General features: G+C 44.0%; 1 protein-coding gene across 1 annotated transcript; it reads left to right on the top strand.

Moving 5' to 3' along the window:
• The first annotated feature begins 10,309 nt into the window (after positions 1-10,309).
• Positions 10,310-11,164, top strand: LOC145047327 (uncharacterized). Its single transcript, XM_078995588.1, has one exon. It carries the CDS (start codon positions 10,310-10,312, stop codon positions 11,162-11,164), a length of 855 nt encoding a protein of 284 aa, XP_078851714.1.
• Positions 11,165-14,961: the final 3,797 nt, after the last annotated feature.

Genomic DNA, 14,961 nt, shown 5'->3' with positions numbered 1-14,961 from the left:
TTCTTTGTCGAGCTCTTCTAAGGTGTTGCAGTTTTAATCATTCAACAATTGTTTGATTCATTATGTGTTCATATACTTTTTTACTTTCTGATTTACTTGTTAAGAATCTAAACGATCTTAAAAGAGTTTTTCAACTCATCAATTGGTATCAGAGTTGGAGACTGTGTAATCCATACGCATCTCTTCTATTGAAGAAGGCCTTAGGGTTTCCGCTATCATCGTTTTTATTAGAGCCGTCATCTTGTTATTGACGCAACTCTTTGATCTCGATCTTACCCTAACTCAAGGCGAAAGAAAGATCAAAGGATAACTCTGATCCATACACTCACTGCCAATCTTGCAGTCAGACGAACTGAAGAAGCAGTTTTGGTCCCAAATCTAGCAATGACAAGAACCGAAAGACGAGTTTTGGTCCCCAATCCCATCCTCCTCATTCTCAATCAAAGCAAAATCCTCACAAGGATTTCAAGGGAAAAGAAAATCTCGTCTCATAATACGAAACACAAACAAATAAGACGACATCTAACTCTAGGAAACAAGAAAACAAGTTTGTTAAGAATCAAAATAAAATTACACAATTTGATTCAAGCAAATCGAAAGCCAATAAAGTTAAAGTTTTCACCATCAAAAGGAAAGATGAAACCACTTTAATAAAACGAACATACTTGGTTGATATTTCTATTGCTATTCCTTGTTCTGTAAAAGTCACATGTGGACCCAAGCAACTTTGTGTTCCTAAATCAGCTTCATTTTTGCAAGTTTTTCATAACGAGCAATTTGACGACAAATGGTATATTGATAATGGCTGCTCGCGTCACATGACAAGGATAAGGGAAGAGATGAGGGAGTTTAGAGCTATAAAAGATGGTAGATGTGTCAAGTATGGAAATAACTCATACGACATAATAAAAGGCTATGGAATGATTACGAACGGAGATTTTTCCATTCGAAAGGTGGCTTACATGGAAGGATTACACAATCTCATAAGTGTCTCACAATTGGTTGTAGAAATTGGCCTAAAGGTCTCATTTGATTATGAAGGATCCGAGGTCATTGAAAGGAAAACAAAGACAGTTTTGTTGAAGTCCCAACGCAACGGCGAAATGTATCCATTAAATATGAACACGATACGAGGGAAGCCTACTGTATGTCTTTTAATGAAAGCTCATTCTGATGAAAGCTGGCTATGACATCCGTCACTCTCACACCTTAACTTCAAAGACATCAACAAGCTAGTTCTTGGTGATCATGTGTGAGGTCTGCCACTTCTAAAGTTTGACAAGGAACATTTGTGCGCTGCATCCGAAATGGGAAATCAAAGCCGGAAGAGTCATCCCACACATGTTAACACAAAGATCATCGAACCTCTTGAACTTCTACACATTGATCTATGCGGTCCGTCATCCATAGAAAGTATATGTAACATTCGGATTACCAGATATCTTATTTTAATTGTTTAATTTGAAGTTTTGAGGAGGGACTCGGTGAGTTGACGCTTAGACTCGCCGAGTAGGATCGCGATTGCTGACTGGATTAATGAACGGACTCAGCGAGTCAATGGGTGGACTCGACGTGTCCGCACTGATGTCAAAAACCCTAAAGTTTTGAGGAGGGACTCGGTGAGTTGACGCTTATAGCCCTCATTTGCGGCTACCAGTCCAAAGAGAGAGACCCTTGAGAGCTTGAGCGAGTTGTGTGAGAGATAGAGCTATTTGTGATCATTTTTGGTGTGGTTTTGCAAAGAAAAGGTTGTTTCTAGCAAGAGGAGGTCAAGGGAGTGGCTGATTCGGGGTTTTTAAGCTCAGATCTTCACTACTAAGGTAGCAAATCGAACTATCCTTCTATTTTGGTTAAGATCTATGAATCCAGGGTTTTTTATACCCTTTTTATGGCTTGAATTGATGAGTTTATGGTCCCTTTATGTGTTAGACTCTGGATCTGGATCCATAAAGGTCCAAAGAGCCTTATCCATATTGCTTTATGAAGTGATAAGGAAGGAATGAACTTAGGTTGCCATTTTTGAGGCTATTTCTTCAAAGGGAACCATATATGTGTTGCATGAGTGTAAAGGTTTCACCTTTACATTATTAGTGGGTATGGAAAGGTCAGATCTATAGGTTAGAGAAGCAGATATGACCTTAGAATGTTGATTTGGCGATTGTCATGGAAGAAACTCGCTGAGTCCATAAGGGGACTTGAAGAGTTGAGTCGGGTTGCTCTGTGATTCGTGTCTGGATGTAGCCGTTGAGTGGAAGGTTCACTCGACAAATTGAGTGAGGTTTAGAAGGATACAGAGTACACGCTTAGACTCGCCGAGTCACCTATGTGCACTGGACGAGTCTAGTCAAAGTTGACCATTGACTTTTGTTGACTTTTAGGGTTGGGTCAACACTTGGACTTTTGGACCATTGGAAGGGTAAAATGGTCTTTTAGCCTTCTAAGAGATCATTGGAATAGACTAGTCTAGCTTGGAGAGCTGTTATTGATTTGAGATGATTGCTTATATGTTTAGGCGGGGCTAGGTCATTGTTACGAGGTTCAGAGATACCGAGCACGTGAGTTACTATACAACATACGAGGTGAGTCTTCTCACTATACTTTACCTGGAGTGGTAACTAGGTGTGACCGGAAGGTCTTGTATGTTATGCGAAGTATGTGATATGTGTTGCTGTGTGATATGTATGTGCTATGTTATGTTATGAGTACCATGATATGGAACGGAAGGTCAACAGAGTATGGACCGGAAGGTGAAGATGATGAGGACCGGAAGGTCATACGGGTAGGGCCGGAAGGTCTACCAGAGGTGGGACGGAAGTCCCCTGAGACACATGGATCGGAAGATCCCATAGAGTTATGGCCATGAGTGGCGTATGTGGTGTATGTGGTATTTTGGGGAAACTCACTAAGCATGTATGCTTACACTGTTATGTGTTATGTGTTTGAGGTACTAGCGATGATTGTCGGAAGGCGCCAACATGATCTGTACACACTGGCATGAGATTTGTTTTATGATCTTGGGATATGTTTTTATTGTGATGACATTTGTTAAACTTAAGAATTTGAGAATGTTGAATGATTTTTATGTTATATGAAAAATGAAAATTTGTTTTAAAAATTCACGTTGTTAAAAGTTGGTATTAGAGCCTTGGTTTGAGGGATTCGGATATACCTTCGAGTGTATCTGAACTCAAACTGAGGATTTGAGAAGGTTTTTCATAAAAGGAACAATTTTCTAAAAAGTAAAGGAATGAAATGAAAGCGGAAAGGAGCAGTGTGTACGATCAGCCAGCGCCCAAACGGTGATTTCCCAAAATACCCTTACATTATGTGTTATGAGATATGATATGATTTGTTATGCATGATAAAGTAGACTAGGTATTCATATTAGGACTAGAGTGGCCTGATTTGTGATGCCTTAACCTAGGGGATTGCTGCTGCTATGAGATGCTTCGAGAGTGAGTAGGTAGCAGTGAGGAGTTATGAGAAGTCTACCGAAGGGTAGCCTATGCTTAGCGAGATATAGAGTACTTGTGTATTGGGATCCTAGGAGGAGGACTTGGGATGAGTGCTGATGCGGTGTGGAAGGTAGTATAGGGCCCATACTATTGCAGATATCGGATCAATGCGCAGTCCAAGTAAGAATCCTTAGGGTACTAAGAAGCAAGTAGGGATGGGTTATCAAGTGCGTGCATACTCGAGCGAGTCTCTGATATATTTATGTTGTATTTCAGAGACATCATGGTTGCGACACGCCGTAGACCAGAGAACAACAACATCAGTGACGAGGAGCTTCGTCATATGATCCATGAGGAGGTGGTTGCGGTTATCCGCGCAGAGATACCCGAGATATTTGGGTCTATCAAGACCACTTTGATTGAGACGTTTGATGAGAGATACGCAACGGTTACTGAGGCTTTGACGGCTTCAGCTACTGCGGTTGTGGCTGCTACCAAACCTCAGGGGGGTGACTCGATGCTGTTCCGGGAGTTCAGCAACACGAAGCCACCGGAGTTTAATGGGACGCAGGATCTGATCGCTGCGATGAGATGGATATCTTATATCGAGGGACGCTTCTACACCTATTCGTGTCCTGAGCATCTGAGGGTTCGGTTCGCGCTGAACCAGCTCCGCCTGGGAGTGAAGGATTGGTGGAAGTTTGTGACGGCCAACTTCACTCTTGCTGAGATTTCAGAGGTGACCTGGGAGAGGTTCACCACCATGTTCAGACACGAGTATGTTCTCCCGGTGGAGAGGGGATGGTTGGCACAAGATTTTTTATCCCTCAAGCAGGGGACGGAGTTAGTGACTGTGATTACACGGATGTTCCATGAGAGGGCATTGTTTTGCCCTGAGCACGTGTCGTTTGAGCAGGCTCGCATGAGCCGGTATTTGAGCATTTTGAGGAGGGACATCCAGGATTTCGTGGCGAACTCGACTTACCGGACATTTGTTGAGCTCCAGGAAAATGCCCGAAAGAGGGAGATTGAGCTGGAGACGCAGGCCAGGGAGGAGGCCGAGTCTCAGGGGAAGGATAGGCGGTCGGTACAGTCTCAGTCGGAAGCCAAGCGTGCCCAACCCACCGATTAGAGATATGGATGTAAGAAGGGTCACACCTGTGGGAAGTGCAACAAGGGGCATGATGGAGTCTGTCGATCGGGTGTTTGCTATAAATATGGCAAGGAGGGGCATATAGCCAAGGACTACCCCAAGGGATTTATGGTTTGCTTTCATTCCAACCAGACGGGCCATCGGAAGGCCGAGTGCCCGCAACTGTTACAGGGACCAACACATGGATCTGCCCATGCTGCTACACGAGCTTCTGAGGGTCGGCCAGTGAAGGCCAAAGCACCGAAGGCATGAGGGAGAGCCTTCCAGTTGACAACAGAAGAGGTCCGTGCAGCGCCCGACATTATGGCTGGTATGTATTCTTTCATTTATTTATGCTGAGTTGAGATATTGTGCTTATTTTATGATATGCGTAGGTACTTTTCTTGTGAATTATGTGCATGCTTTGGTGTTATTTGACTCGTGTGCGCGTCGATCATTTGTGTCCTTAGCATTTAGTCAACATACTAGTATTCAACGAGAGGCGTTAAGTCGACCTTTATGAGTTTCCATAGCTAACGTGCGAGCATTGTATGCTACTGATGTGATTCGAGGATGTATTCTTGAGATCTTCGGTGTCGAGTTTTTGATAGATCTGGTCCCGATTGCGATGGGGGGCGTTTGCGTTATAGTGGGCATGGATTGGTTGTGCCAATTTCGGGTGATTATAGACTGTGAGCGACAGATGGTGATACGAGACCCTAGTGGGGGAGTGCTAACGGTATATGGCGAGGGTACCCGATGTGGGTCAGCATTTTGTGCAGCTGCTAGAGCGAGATAGAGTTTACGGTAGGGCTGCAGTGGGTTTGTAGCTTATGTGATGGATACGCGAGTGGTAGCGGAGAGACCGAGTTCAGTTGATGATTTTTCGATATTGTGTGAGTTCTTGGATGTTTTTACTAGGATTTGTTGGGTGTGCCTCCCGAGAGGCAGGTAGAGTTTCACATCGATTTGGTTCCGGGAGTGGCACCTATCGCCAAGTCACCCTACTGTCTGGCGCCACCAGAGATGCAGGAGTTATCTTCACAACTTCAGGAGTTTTTGGGAAAAGGATTTATCAGACCGAGTAGCTAACCTTGGGGTGCGCCGATCGTTTTTGTCAAGAAAAGGGATGGTTCACACCGGATGAGCATTGATTACCGGGAGTTGAACAAGTTGACGATCAAGAACCATTATCTCTTACCGAGGATCGATGATTTGTTCGATTAGTTGCAATGAGCATCTTTGTTCTCCAAGATAGATTTGAGGTCTGGATATCATCAGATGAGAGTGTGGGAGGAAGTGCCAAAATCCCCCACCCAGATCAGAAGTTTCCTTGGGTTGGCCGGCTACTATCGGAGATTTATCAGGGATTTCTCCAAGATTGTCATTCCTTTCACTAGGTTGACTCGGAAGTGCGTGGATTTTAGTTGGGGTCCAGAGCAGCAGGCCTCATTTGAGACGCTTTGTCAGAGATTATGAGAAGCCACGGTATTAGCCCTCCCGGAAGGGATGGAGGATTTTGTGGTATATTGTGACGCATCGATATCAGGGTTAGGGGTAGTGCTTACGCAGAGAGGGCATGTGATAGCGTATGCATCGAGGCATTTGAAGCCTCACGAGGTGGGATATCCTACCCACGATCTGGAGTTGGGGGCAGTGGTGTTCGCCCCCAAAATCTGGTGTCACTATCTGTATGGGGTTCGGTGTACCATAAACGGACAACAAGAGTTTGAAGTATTTGATGGATCAGCCCAACCTGAATATGCACCAGAGGAAATGGTTGGATGTGGTAAAGGATTACGATTGTGAGATCCTGTACCACCTAGGCAAAGGTAATGTTGTAGCTGATGCTCTGGGTTGTAGGGCAGAGAGCACCCTAATTCGAGGCATTTGTATGCGGTTGACGGTGATGACTCCTGTATTGGACACTATTCGAGAGGCCCAGGTAGAGGCTGTGAGACCAGAGAACCGCAATAAGGAGCGGGTAACTGGTCAGGTATCTGAGTTTCTTACCGATACACGAGGGCTTATGACTTTTCAGGATCAGATTTGGGTGCCATTTGCGGGTGAGGCGCATACCATTCTGATGGAGGAGGCGCACAGATCGAGGTTTTAGATCCATCTTGGGGCCACTAAGATGTATTTGGATATGAAGAGAGAGTATTGGTGGCCCTGTATGAAGAGGCATGTGGCGTGGTTTGTTGAGAGGTGCTTGACCTGTCGCAGGGTTAAGGCCGAGCACCAACGTCCGCATGGGAAGTTGCAGCCACTTGAGGCTCCCCAGTAGAAGTGGGAACATGTTTCTATGGATTTCATCACCAAATTGCCGAGGACTGCGAGGGGTGTTGACACAATTTGGGTGATCGTTGATCGGATGACGAAGAGCACTCACTTCCTTGCCATCAGTGAGAGCTCTTTCGTAGAGAGGTTGGCAGAGATGTATGTGAGAGAGGTGGTATCACGACATGGCATACCGATATCGATTGTTTCAGATCGAGATGTACGTTTCACTTCCAGGTTCTGGAAGAAGTTCCATGAGGAGTTGGGTACGAGATTGCATTTCAGTACCGCATACCACCCACAGACAGATGCGCAGAGTAAGCGGACGGTTCAGACGCTCGAGGACATGCTTCGAGCATGTGTGTTGGACTTCGTAGGAAATTGGGACACGTACTTGCCATTGGCTGAGTTTTCCTATAACAACAGCCACCATTCGAGTATTGGTATGCCTCCCTTTGAGTTGTTATATGGGAGGAGATGTCGGACTCCCATTTGATGGGGAGAGGTAGGGCAGCGCATGTTAGGTAGCACTGAGATAGTGCTTCAAACGACTGAGCAGATACAACAGGTCAGGTAGAGATCGCTTACAACCCAGAGTCGCCAAAAGAGTTATGTGGATAGACGACGATCCGAGCTTGAGTTTCAGGTTGGAGACTTCATACTCCTGAAGGTGTCTCATTGGAAAGGAGTGATCCGATTCAGGAGAAGGGGAAAGCTGGGGCCCTGGTACATTGGTCCTTTCAGGGTGACCGCGAGGGTGGGCATGGTAGCGTATCGTTTAGAGCTACCTGTAGAGTTGGGTCAGATACATGATACTTTTCATGTGTCTCAGTTGAGGAAGTGTATAGCTGACGAATCGGTTGTGGTACCATTGGAGGATATTAAGGTGGATGTGAGCCTGAATTATGTTGAGAGGCCAATCGCGGTGGTGGATCGGAAGATCAAGGTTCTGAGGAACAAAGAGGTTCCCCTGGTTTAGGTCCAATGGCAACATCAGAAAGGGTCCGAGCTGACTTGGGAGCCGGAGGCGAAGATACGGAAGCAGCACCCAGAGTTGTTTGCATAATGAGACTTCAAGGGTGAATTCTGATTCTAGTGGGGGATAATTGTAAAATCCAAATTTCTAGGTATCATATTTTAATTGTTTAATTTGAAATTTTGAGGAGGGACTAGGCGAGTTGACGCTTAAACTCGCCGAGTAGGATCACGTTTGCTGACTGGATTCATGAACGGACTCGGCGAGTCAATGGGTGGACTCGACGAGTCCGCACTAATGTCAGAAACCCAAAATTTTGTGCCTGTGCCCTACTTAAGGGACCTTATAGCCCTCATTTGCGGCTACCAGTCCAGAGAGAGACACTTGAGAGATTGAGCGAGTTGTGTGATAGATAGAGCTATTTTTGATCGTTTTTGGTGTGGTTTTGCAAAGAAGAGGTTGTTTCTAGCAAGAAGAGGTTAAAGGAGTGGCTGATTTGGGGTTTTCAAGCTCAGATCTTCACTACTAAGGTAGCAAATCAAACTTTCCTTCTATTTTGGTTAAGATCTATGAATCCAGGGTTTTCTATACCCTTTTTATGGCTTGAATTGTTGAGTTTATGGTCCCTTTATGTTTTAGACTCCATATCTGGATCCATAAAGGTCTAAAGAGCCTTATCTATATTGCTTTATGAAGTGATATAGAAGGAATGAACTTAGGTTTTCATTTTTGAGGCTACTTCTTCAAAGGGAACCATATATGTGTTGCATGAGTGTAAAGGTTTCACCTTTACGTGATTAGTGGGTATGGAAAGATCACATCTATAGGTTAGAGAAGCAGATCTGACCTTAGAAGGTTGATTTGGTGATTTTCATGGAAGAAACTCGCTGAGTCCATAAGGGGACTTGACGAGTTGAGTCGGGTTGCCCCGCGACTCGTGTCTGGATATAGCCATCGAGTGGAAGGTTCACTCGACGAGTCGAGTGAGGTTTAGGTACACGCTTGGACTCGCCGAGTCACCTATGTGTACTCGACGAGTACAGTCAAAGTTGATCATTGACTTTTGTTGACTTTTAGGGTTGGGTCAACACTTGGACTTTTGGACCATTAGAAGGGTAAAATGGTCTTTTAGCCTTCTGAGAGATCATTGGAATAGACTAGTCTAGCCTGGAGAGCCATTATTGATTTGAGATGATTGCTTGTATATTTAGGCGAGGCTAGGTCATTGTTACGAGGTTCAGGGATACCGAGCACATGAGTTACTAGACAACAAACGAGGTGAGTCTTCTAACTATACTTTACCTAGAGTGGTAACTATGTGTGACCGGAAGGTCTTGTATGTTATGTGAAGTATGTGATATGTGTTTCTATGTGATATGTATGTGCTATGTTATGTTATGAGTACCATGATATGGACCGGAAGGTCAACAATGTATGGACCGGAAGGTGAAGATGATGAGGACCGGAAGGTCATACGGGTAGGGCCGGAAGGTCTACCGGAGTTGGGATAGAAGTCCCCTGAGACACATGGATCAGAAGATCCCATAGAGTTATGTCCATGAGTGGCGTATGTGTTGTATGTGGTATTTTGGGGAAACTCACTAAGCATTTATGCTTACAGTGTTATGTGTTATGTGTTTCAGGTACCAACTATGATCGTAGGAAGGCGCCAACATGATCCGTACACATTGGCAGGAGATTTGTTTTAGGATCTTGGGATATGTTTTTAACGTAATGACATCTGTTAAACTTGAGAATTTGAGAATGTTGAATGATTTTTATGTTATATGAAAAATGAAAAATTGTTTTGAAACTTCACATTGTTACAATATCAGTGGTAGTAAGTACATTATTGTAATTGTTGATGATTTTTTGTGTTTCACCTGGGTTTTCTTTCTTAAACAGAAATCAGAGGCATTTCCAAAGCTCAAAAACTTTATAAAGCAAGTGGATCTTCAACTGCGAAAGGTGGTTAGAAATGTCCAAAGTGGCAATGGGTTGGAATTCAAAAACCAAGAGTTTGAAGAATTTCTTACTAAAAAGAGAGTGTCTCACAACTTCTTTGCTCCATATACTCCACAACAAAATGGTGTAGTTGAAAGGCGAAACTGTTCATTGTGTAAAGCGTCCCGAACCATGTTAAGCTTCGCTTCTTTACCTCTGTACTTCTGGGCTAATGCGATTGCAGCTGCCTTCTATAACCAAAACCGTTCCTTCCTCAATAAGAGATTTTCTATAACACCATATGAAATTCTGAATAATTGCAAGCCTAATGTTAAATTCTTACATGTCTTCGGTTCTAGGTGCTTTATCTTTAATTCTATAGAGAACTGAAGCAAGTTCGATGTGATGGCAGACGAAGGGATTTTCCTTGGCTAGTTTCTTACCTCCAAGGCATATAGGGTTCTGAATAAAAGATCAAAGAAGATAGAAGAAACCTATTATGTTACTTTTGATGACAATTACATGAAGCAACTTCAATCCAACGAAAGTCCAATGGATGAGATCTTTCCACAAACAGGTCACGTTACGGCTCCTATATCAAATATGTTTGAAAAGTACATGTTGCTCTTTGATGAACCAGAGAATGCACTTCTCTCTATAGCAAAAGCGACTGATAACAAGGTTGACAACCTGAAAAAGATAATCAACGAAGCTGCAAAAGCTATGGAAAGCGAATCTCAAGATCCTAGCGAACCTCAAGGTCCAAGCGAACCCACAATTGACTGCACCACATTCCAGGGGGAGGGTTCGTCCTCACCAAAGCAATCTCAAACAAATAACCATGAAAGTCCAATCGAGGAGGAAAATTTTGAACCTAATGTTGAAATTGTTTCCTCATTCGAGGGGGAGAATAGTAATACGAATGATGACGACACTCAATCAGAATTTGAAGAAGAAATAGATGTTGAATTGGATCCTGCTTATGATCCGAATTTCCCTCGACTCATAAAATGGACACAGGATCATCCAAAACTTCAAGTAATTGGTGAATCACACAAGGGAGTTCTTACACGCTCTCAACTGAAAGCGAAGCAAACTGCTTTATTCTCTCAAGTAGAATTCTGTATGTTTAATTCGTTTGTTTCCAAGATTGAGGCGAAAAAAATCAATTCTGCACTTGATCACTCTAATTGGGTACAGGGAATGAAAGACAAGCTAAATGAGTTCAAGCTAAATCTTGTTTTGAGACTAATTCCCACACCAAAGGATGCATCTGTGGTTGGTTTAAAATGGGTATTCCGGAACAAGATGGACAAAGAAGGGAACGTGATACGCAACAAGGCAAGGCTAGTGGTTAAGGGATATTGTCAGGAATAAGGGATAGACTGTGAAGAAACCTTCACTCCCGTAGTAAGGTTAGAATCAGTTCAGATCTTTATGGCATACGTTGCTCACAAGAATTTTGAAGTTTTTCAAATGGATGTCAAGTGTGCGTTCTTGAATGGAGAACTAGAAGAGACGTTGTACGTTTAGCAACCACCTGGATTTGTGAATGAGAAGTATCCTGATCATTACTATATTCTGAACAAGGCGGTCTACAGTCTAAAGCAAGCCCCGAGAGTCTAGTATGAAACACTAACTCGCTTTCTTAAAATGTCAAAATTCAAACAAGGTTCGGTTGACCCTACCTTCTTTCGCAAGAAAGAGGGTGAACACCTAATGATAGTCCAAATTTATGTCGATGACATCATCTTCGGTTCCACGAATCCTAGCTTAACGGCTGAATTCCAGAAGTTGATGGAGACTAAGTTTGAGATGAGCTCAATGGGTCCGATTAACTTTTTCCTTGGACTGAACATCAAACAGGGACCCGAAGGCATACTCATTAATCAGGAGGCATACACAAAGACCCTACTGGCGAAGTTCGGTATGATGGGAGATTCTAAATTAAAGGTTCCAATGGCATTCAAAACGAAGTTAACACCGTCTCTAGAGAAACCAACTGCTGATATGACACTCTATCGTCAGATAACACGGTCTCTAATGTATCTAATAGCTAGTAGATCAAATATTATGTTTTTTGTCTGCCATTGTGCCAGGTTCCAAGCTAGTCCACGTGAACCTCATATGGTGGCTGTGAAAATGTCTTCAGGTATTTGAAGCGAACCTCGTCTCTCGGTCTTTGGTACTCAGTAAAAATTGGATTTTTTGTTCAAGCATTCTCTGATGCTGATCTAGGAGGATGTGGTCTAGAATGAAAGAGCACCACTGGCGGGTGTCAAGTCCTTGATGGAAAACTCTTTAGCTGACAATCCAAGAAACAAACGTGCATGTCTCTTTCTACGGCCGAAGCTGAATACATCGTCGTAGCGTCCTGCACTTCACTAGTCATATGGATACAATGTCAACTTAGAGACTATGGCATAAACATGAAGAAAATTCCCCTCTATTGTGACTCAGAAAGTGCTATTCGGATATGTCACAACCCAGTGCAACACTCAAAAAATGAAACATATAGCACTGACATACCACTTCATCAATGATCATGTAGAAGATGGTAACGTTGAAATCCACTTTGTTCGATCTACTGACATACCACTTCACGAAAGCTTTACCTAAAGCAAGTTTTAATAAAATACTCCAAGGCTTAGTGTAACACCTGATTCCTCATATGCTTGCTTTCAAGTATTTCTTATGTTTTTCTTTGGGACTCAACGAGTTGGTGGCGCAACACGTCAAGTAGAGTCATGATCTGCGGGAAGTTTAAATGACCTACTCGACGAGTTGGGAGACTGACTCGGCGAGTAGGTGTTGTTTGGGTGAAACCCTAATTTTGAGGGTTTGTGCCCTATTTAAACAACTTATCTCAGCCTCCATAGTCCCTATTACTCCCAGAAAGCATTATCTCGAAACCCTAGCCTTGTGTGAGTGTCCTAAGGCCATTTTGTTGCATTTTGGTGGATTGTGAAGCTTGAGAGGAGGAAGGAAGCTTGAGAGTTCAAGTTGGGGCTTGGAGATCCAGAGATTTTGTTCCATATCCAGCTTATTCAAGGTGAAATGCCCATGTCATGGTCTTCCACGTGTTTATTCATCCGTAGGGTTTGGATGTTGAGTATCTTTAGGGCTTTCTAAGCCATTTTCAGATTTGTGAAGGGTTATATGGAGTTTTGAATTCAGATCTGGGTCATTGGAGGGGTCTCATGGCATAAAGGTGCCAACTCTATGGTCATGAGAGCCCCCATGCACTTTGTAGAACATCTTTTATGGCTTTTTGAGCCAAAGACTCCTTGCATGTACAAAATGACATGACTTGGGTAACATTTTGGTAAACTATGTTGTGAAGTATTTATTAAAAATGAAATTTTTGGTCTCGAAAATTGGGATGTTACAAGTTGGTATCAAAGCCTTGGTTTGAAGGATTCAGACACACCCTCGGGGGTGTCTTGACTCAAATCGTGGGCTTGAATTTTTTTACAAGAAAATAGTTTTCTAAATTCTGAGTTAAAGAATTTTGAAAAGGAACAGGGTGTGTGATGCGTGCGACCGACCGAGCTCAAGTAAGTTTTCCCCAAGATACCCATACTTGTTATATTATGATATATGATATTGTCATGAGAATTGCATGCTAGATTAGGCTAAGGATCTAGGAGGATGCGTTTTATGCATGTTATGTGCTTATAAGAACTGCATGCTAGAGTAGGGCTAAGGATCTAGAAAGGATGCCTTCTATGCCTGCTGTAGGAGCTTATTGAGCTGTATGTTAGAGCTGTTAGTCAACAGTATGGTAGCCTGAGTAGGTTATGCTTGATTTCGTTACTCGATACACGAATGTTGCTTGCTTTGTGCTATAGGGGTTTTGGCTAGCTTTAACTAACTAGTAAGCGAATATGTAATAGTATTCGCAAGCTAGTTAGGGAAAGGTGGTAGGGACTCCTAGTGCAACTGATGTTGGAGAGTAGGTCGGAGGGTGCCCTAGGAAAGCCTAGGATGAGATCAGTTGGAAAGGGATAATGGTTAAGGGACTTGGTGAAGTTGAGGCAATCCTTGAGGAAAGTATGGATATATGTGGAAGGTAGTATGGTCCAGTACTACTGAAAGCATAGGATCCGTACTCGAGTCAAGGAGGGCCAAAATGGAACCAGGAAACTTGGGAAGTGTGTGAGACCACTCAAAACTATGTATGATCCTGACGTTTACGTGTTTTATTTTCAGTATGGTGGTCACACGACATGGAGCAGGAGGTTCAAGATCTGGATCAGGATCAGGGTCAGGCTCGGGTGCAGTGTCCGAGCAAGTCGATGATAGGCTACACGAGTTCATCGCGTCTGAGATCACGAGAGGTATCCTTGAGGCGACCCCAGTTATTTTTAGGTCGATCAAGGAAAGGATTGTTGAGCTGATGGAGGATCTCCTCCGAGCATTCAGGAGTGACTTGTCGTCCAGCCAGTCGGGTACGCGCACACTATCCTTTAAGGATTTTTGACAGAGTGGTGCGCCAGACTTTCATGGGGCGAAGGACCTCAATGCAGCCAGGAGATGGATCGCGGATATCGAGTCTGCATAGTTAACGAGCTTCTACCCGGAGGGGTCGAAGGTCTGTGTTGCTATGGGTTGGTTGAGGGACATAGCTAGGGATTGGTGGAGTCAGTCGGTGACTCGCTAGGAGCCCCAGCCGTGGAGGCTATGACTTGGTCATACTTTGTTCCTAGGCTTAGAGCGGAGTCTGCGCCAACTATGGAGCTTCAGCAGCTGGCCAAGGAGTTTCTGGATATGAGACAGACTACGGAGTCAGTGGTGGAGATCACTACCAAGTTCAGGGAGAGGGCCTTGTTGGTACCTCAGTATACTGGGGATGAGGAGATGCGGAAGACCCGCTACCATGACATGTTGAGGGTTGACATTTGGGATCATGTAAGCTATTTAGCCTGCCCGACCTTGGAGTCCATGATTGCCAGGGCGCGAGAGAGGGAGATTGATTTGGAGCACCTCAGGAAGAGGAAGGCGGAGACTGAGCAGGTTACAGGGGTTTTGGGGAAGAAACCCAATGGATCTGACGTTAGGTCGAAGGGCTAGCCGGGCCAGAGCCGCTATAGGAAATGCAGCAGGCCGCATGAGGGAGCTTGTAGGGCAGGATCGTTAGGATGCTACAAGTGCGGCAAGACGGGGCGCTTTGG

The sequence above is a fragment of the Lactuca saligna genome, chromosome 1 (assembly GCF_052625555.1).
Source record: "Lactuca saligna cultivar CGN05327 chromosome 1, ASM5262555v1, whole genome shotgun sequence".
Lineage (NCBI taxonomy): Eukaryota > Viridiplantae > Streptophyta > Magnoliopsida > Asterales > Asteraceae > Lactuca > Lactuca saligna.
Note: the sequence above shows the minus strand (reverse complement) of the source record. Positions and strands in the feature narration are given on the sequence as shown.